Consider the following 6,737-nt stretch of genomic DNA (forward strand, 5'->3'; position numbering starts at 1 on the left):
TTTCCCTTCCACTCTATAACTTGGAAACTTGGTATACTTACACATCTTGGGGAGAAGGTGCGCAGCGTACCAAAACCAGGTCACTACGACCTTTATTTGACCTTTACCTTGACCTTGATCATATTTCTCTTTCGCTCTATAACTCGGCCCCTAATTGACCTAGCGCTATCAAACTTGGTATACTTACACATCTTGGGGAGAATGTGTGTCGCGTACCAAAACAAGGTCACTGCGGCTTTTATTTGACCTTGACCTTGATCATATTTCCCTTCCACTCTATAACTCGGCCCCTGATTGACCTAGCGCGACCAAACTTGGTATACTTACACATCTTGGGGAGAAGGTGTGTCGCATACCGAAACCAGGTCACTGCAACCTTTATTTGACCTTGACCTTGACCTTGACCTTGACCTTGACCTTTATCATATTTTCCTTCTGCTCTATAACTCCGCCCCTAATTGACCTAGCAGGACCAAACTACGTATACTTCTTGGCGAGAACACGGGGGATACATGTAGTTGGTGACAACTGCCCTTTCTAGTTTGATTTGGACGTGTACCCTGTTGTCGTTCACACATATTTCTGTAATAAATTTGTTCAGCATGTAATGTATGTTTTTGCAGGTTGGTACAGTGTGGTGCAACTGCTGGCTGGTCAGGGACCTTAACATGCCTTTTGGAGGGATCAAGGCAACTGGAAATAGTTTTGATGGCTTGAATGAATCATTTGAATTTTACACGGAACCGAAATCCATTTATGTAAAGGTCTATGAATGAGAAATGCATTCGCAGATATCAACAGTATGTGGCGCGGTTATATAGGTTTATGCCCGGTTGGCCTACTCCAATTACACCTACTGTGAAATTCACATTTCGTCTATACTCTATAGTAAAACCCCCAGTTAGTCTACACCCATTTCGCCTACTCCCAATTTGTCTACACTAAAAATCTACCCCATTCCCATTTTGTCTACTATCAATTTGTCCACTAAATCATTTATAAGTGTAACTATGGTTTTGATTGACATACATGGACTACAGGAACCAAAAGAAGACACAAATAATGAGAATATAACTTGACAAAAATAGAAAATACGGTGTAGGAATGTACCAAATTCTAACTTAGTCTACTCTCAAATTGTCTAATAAATAGACATATATACATGTCAAATGCAGGGCTGACAAGCCTCATGCTTTTGGCATGAGACTTACGGAATTCACCACAATCTCACGCTCTCACGCACATTTCTGATAGTCCCCGAAAATCTCACGCAATAAGCCAGTTCATAGTTACAGTCTGTGCGCGAACTTAGCCACGAATTCTTTCGGGTCAGGTCATTTGTGACAAAATATTTCGTATTTCGATCGTACGGTGCACAAACGCATGCATCTGTGTCGTTGTAATGCTACAGTCTTCGCGTGTGCACGTACACGTGCGTGCGTGCGTGCGTGCGTGCGTGTGCACATACAAGTGCGTGTGTGCGTGCGTGTGCACGTACACGTGCGTGTGTGCGTGCGTGTGCACGTACACATGCGTGCGTGCGTGCATATGCACGTACACGTGCGTGCGTGTGTGTGAGCGTGCGTGCGTGCGAGCGTGCGTGCGTGTGCACGTACATGTGTGTGCGTGGGCACGTACACGTGGGTGCGTGCATGCGTACGTCTGCACGTACACGTGTGTGCGTGCGTGCGTGCGTGCGCACGTACACGTGTGTGCGTGCGTGTGCACGTACACGTGCGCGCGTGTGCACGTACGCGTGCGTGCGTGCGTGTGCACGTACACATGCGTGCGTGCGTGTGCACGTATACACATGCGTGCGTGCGTGCGTGCGTGTGCACGTACACGTCCGTGCGTGCGGGCGTGCGCACGTACACGTGCTTGCGTGCGTGTGCACGTACACGCGCGGGCATGCGTGCGTGTGCACGTACACGTGCGTGTGTGCGTGCGTGTGCACGTACACGTGCGCGCGTGTGCACGTACACGTGCGTGCGTTTGCACGTACACATGCGTGCGTACGTGTGCACGTATACACATGCGTGCGTGCGTGTGCACGTAAGAGTGCGTAACACACCTTTGAGTAGACAAAATGGGAGTAGGCGAAATGCGAATATCACCTATTCCGAGAGTAGACGAAATGGGAAGTAGGCGAAATGGGAATATCACCCATTCCAAAAGTAGACTAAATGGGAGTAGGCGAAATGGGAATATCACCCATTCCGAGAGTAGGCGAAATGGGAATATCACCCATTCCGAGAGTAGATGAAATGGGAAGTAGGCGAAATGGGGATATCACCCATTCCGAGAGTAGACGAAATGGGAATATCACCCATTCCGAGAGTAGACGAAATGGGAAGTAGGCGAAATGGGGATATCACCCATTCCGAGAGTAGACAAAATGGAAGTAGGCGAAATGGGGTGGGACATCCAACCGGGATGTTACCTGTGGTGCTTCCTGTCTGGTAAGGAATCTGCTGCTACCATGGTGTGTGATAGAATGGGCATCAAGTTATATCGATTTCATATTTATGCCCAAATTTATCATTGGGTTGATGACTTTACTCTAAAAATACAAATTAAGTGTGCAAATTCTTCCATGTTTTACTAGAAATACGTGATAGTGACATTGAATGTCTACATACTGTTTCATCTTAATGGGGAGACTAATAATATGTGTTTCATCAGTAGCAGATCAGTGGACAAATGTGCCTCTTAATGGTAACGGAATTAAAGAATTTCCTACAACTGAATACATCAAACTACGTATTCTTGGTAACTATGGCTATACATCGACTTATAGATTGTCTGACTTGTGCTTGGAATCTTTCAACAGAATACTCGATTTAAAAAAGAAGAAGTATGGAACACTGATTTCAGATAACTATCACTTAATTAAATCATACTAGGACGACATCACAAATGATGGAGATCTGTAACACAGAACATGAAAACTTATTAAACTGAAGCGCAGAACATGTGGCTAAACAAACTAAACTGAACTGGTACAGTCACAGTACATTATTCACTATTTTTTCCCACTGATGTATTATTTTTTTACGCCGATGCTAAACAATGAAATTTGAGAAAAATGTTAAAGCTAAAATTATATTGTTGCTGGCATTCCAGTTAAAAAGGATACTAAAACATAAAAATATTATAAATTAATACGAAAAGTCAGCGTAATTACGAAAAACTTTCATGCTTTTATCAATGTTCCTCGATTTGTTTCTGTTTTCAATATATGCGTACTAGTTAGTATTATATAGTTTTAATTTTTGTGCGTGTGATATGGTTGTTGATTATGTAACGTGGAACTGTATGTGGTATGTGTGAATTACGCATTATATACATTTCAATGGATCTATTACAAATTTTCACTGTAATATGTTACTATAGATCGCCATTATATTATTTTCAAGAGAATGGGTTAGCAGTACCGAACGTCTATATTCTATAGCATAGATCGGTTGATTGTGTTAGGTATAAGGTCTACTTGGGCCTATAGTTACCCCTAATGGCAGGACTTTCAAATTAATTAACAATGAAGGGGCGTTAATAAGAAACGTTGGGTGGTCCGCATAGATGGACATATATTATATAAATAACTTGTGAGAAATTGACATTTTTGTACATTTATTCTCTACATATAAATATGTCTATAATATATTTTTTTTTCGCTTGTGAGTAAAATTATTCAAATATGCCTGTGTAAAAGGGTACCTGTCTATATTCATACGGGTCGCCGGGTCGTTGGTCCTACGGTTAATAGTAAGAGGGGTAGAGAGTGAGAGTGTACTTTGCAAAATCAACTGTTTTATTACCATAATGCACAAAAACCAACAAAGAAGACGGACTCAATGCAAAATGAACTTTATTTAAATTTGTTATTTAATAGCGTTTACTAAAAACGTTTTCTAATAAAGTTAGATTTTAGTTATTGAAAAACGTTTGCCAAAATCGTTTTATTAACGTTCACTAAACGTTGATAGTAAAGTTTCATGTCGGTTCTTAACAGACTTGCTAAAAACGTTTTGTACGCCACTACGTAACATTTAAAATAAGGTTGTGAAATGGTTTCATAAAAACGTTGAAAACCAACGTTTATTTACTGTTCGCATTACCAAGACTATGTTTAGGTTCGTTTACTAAATTATCATTGAACATTTTTTTATAGTAATTACGTTGGTCGATCAAAAATGCTGTATATGAAAGTTTCATTGTAGTAGCATTTTTTAGTATCTAGCATGAAATGATTATCAACAGTGAGTTACTCTAAAAAGCGTTTTTTTTTTACAAACGTGCACTATAGCCATGCATTTGTTAATATGTTATATACGATGTTATATACCAACGCTTTATAGGTATTTTACGTTTAACCATGTACGCGCATGTATCAATTTATTTCTTATTACTGCTGCTGAAGGGGTTGAATAGCGATTGGATGATTGGTTGAAATATCGTGCCTGAGTGTGTGCCTGCGTGTGTGCCCGCGTGCGTGCCTGCATGTGTGCGTGCGTAGGACCAATGACCCGTAGGACTATAGAACGGCAATCGTTTAAAATTAGTTACCAAAAATTATGATTTGGTATGATTTGGTATGTTTTCCCCACTGACATTAGTCCTGTTCCGACATGAAAAAGTGACTGTACTCGGAAACATGTGCAGTGGAAACCTGTACTTATATTATGTATGGTACCTGTTAGATAATTTTGAACTATGCCATGATCTTACGCAGTACTCGATAGCTTATAAATCTCCATTGGCATTTGCTTTGAGATATTTTGTTGTTTACACGACTGGGTGCATTGGTATAGTTTGGTTGGTGGCTAATTTAATAAACATATACTAAACCTTCATTGCCCAGTGTTGCTTCAGTTACTTCATTTGTTTATGTTAGTAATGCGGATGCATCACCTGCGAATTTTATTTTGATACGAAATTTATATTGAATCCATACATGGCAACTTTGGGAAATGGCAGGGAACATTTACCGAACGGAGATTTAGTGAAGCGCGGCCCATGAGAGGGTGGGGTCAAGGGGGCAGTATATCCCACACACACCAGGGTACATACTATCAGGAATGTATAATAATAGATATTAAATAATAATCGGTCTATTATTCTTCACTCCTGATAATATTACATCGTCAATAGCCAATCGCGAAAAGCCCACGGTCAACTACCAAGAACAAACCGCTTGTGGTTTTGCCCCTATAGGCAAAATAAGTTAACTACGCCCTTGAAATCGTTATGAGTTTTCGGCAGTACGGTTCGTTGAAAATACGACAGGACCGGAAACTCCATGGACCTGACACATAGTCGCAGCAACGCAGAGTGAAGTCGAACACACAGCTAAGTCAATACTAACTCAAAACTAGAGTCAATAGAAAACCGTTTTATTTGGTGAATATGCAGGATGTTTGCATTTTAAACTCACGACGTAAACCTCACGAACTGGAATCAGCCTAATGTTCCCAACAAGTACAATGCGGGAACCGGATTTATTTATGAACCGGAAAATATCGGATGAATTTTTCTTGATTTGGAAAGAGAAATCAAGCGGGACGCGGGAAAGCCGCAATTGCAACGGAGAGGCGGAAAATTGTTTAACCGTGGAATCTGGGAATGGACCCACCCTGCCCCTTTCCTCGTGATGGGTTGAAGCACATAACATATATATATATATATGTGTGTGTGTGTGTGTGTGTGTGTGTGTGTGTGTGTGTGTGTGTGTGTGTGTGTGTGTGTGTGTGTGTGTGTGTGTGTGTGTGTGTGTGTGTGTGTGTGTAGTATGTGTGTGTGTCGTGTGTGTGTGTGTGTGTGTGTGTGTGTGTGTGTGTGTGTGTGTCTGTGTGTCTGTGTGTATGTGTGTGTGTGCGTGCGCGTGTGTGTGTGTGTGAGAGAGAGAGAGAGGGGAGCAAATAAGCGAGAGCGAACGCCCATGCGAGCGATGGAGAGGGAGAGAGAGAAAGAGAGAGCGAAAGAAAGAAAGGGAGATATAATGAGAGCGTCAGTTAGAGAGTATATGTGTGTACATAGCCGGTACGTCTACGTCGCGTGTCGACCGACACTCCTACACGCTTTCACGAAGCGTTAATACATTTCCCCCCGAGTTTTCCACCACACAGCGATGACTCACTCTCGACGAATTCTTCAATATAGACGCCGTCGACGGCAAATAAAGTCGACGCGACAACCTCCGCAGGCGATGCAGCGACGATGATCGCCCGCGCGCGTTTCCGACAGGCCGAGAAAACCCGATTGTATATCCCATCGCCATCCCGTTTATTTTCCCCCTCTACTCCTCTTTCCTTTAACTATTTAAGGGGCCCGCGCTGCGTCAGTCCGTTTTATGTTTTGGCGGGAGGGGGGGAATTGTTTTCGAAAAGCTCGTTTTGAGTTGTCATCTAGATGCAGTGAATGGCGAGATCTTCGAGTGGGAAATGTATACACGCCGTGCCGTTCACGCGTCAACACTCATTGCCGCAGTGGCGAGAGCAGCAGCAGTAGCAGTAGCAGTAGCAGTAGCAGTAGTAGCAACAGCAGCAGTAGCAACAGCAGCAGCAGCAGTAGCGGTAGCAGTAGCAGTAGTAGCAGCAGCAGTGGCAGAAGTCGCAGCAGCAGCGACTGCTGGCTGCTGCTGCTACTGCTGCTGTTGCTACTACTGCTGCGGCTGCTGCTCCTGCTGCTACAGCTGCTGCTACTGCTGCCACTGCTGCTAATGCTGCGGCTGCTGCTCC

General features: G+C 42.9%; 1 protein-coding gene and 1 long non-coding RNA gene across 2 annotated transcripts in view; both read left to right on the top strand.

Moving 5' to 3' along the window:
• The window catches only part of LOC106807050 (aldehyde dehydrogenase family 8 member A1-like), a 5,978-nt gene extending 4,589 nt beyond the window's left edge, over nucleotides 1-1,389 (top strand). The window contains exon 3 of the mRNA XM_014809276.1: nucleotides 624-1,389. Within this exon, the coding sequence (XP_014664762.1) occupies nucleotides 624-776 (153 nt within the window). The 3' untranslated portion in view covers nucleotides 777-1,389. The remainder of the gene's footprint in view (nucleotides 1-623) is intronic.
• A 635-nt stretch (nucleotides 1,390-2,024) lies between these two features.
• Nucleotides 2,025-4,853, top strand: LOC106807052. The gene is made up of 2 exons (XR_001393613.1): nucleotides 2,025-2,141; nucleotides 2,224-4,853. It is a non-coding gene; the product is annotated as an uncharacterized LOC106807052 (long non-coding RNA).
• Nucleotides 4,854-6,737: the final 1,884 nt, after the last annotated feature.

This window comes from Priapulus caudatus, unplaced genomic scaffold (assembly GCF_000485595.1).
Source record: "Priapulus caudatus unplaced genomic scaffold, Priapulus_caudatus-5.0.1 Scaffold192, whole genome shotgun sequence".
Lineage (NCBI taxonomy): Eukaryota > Metazoa > Priapulida > Priapulimorpha > Priapulimorphida > Priapulidae > Priapulus > Priapulus caudatus.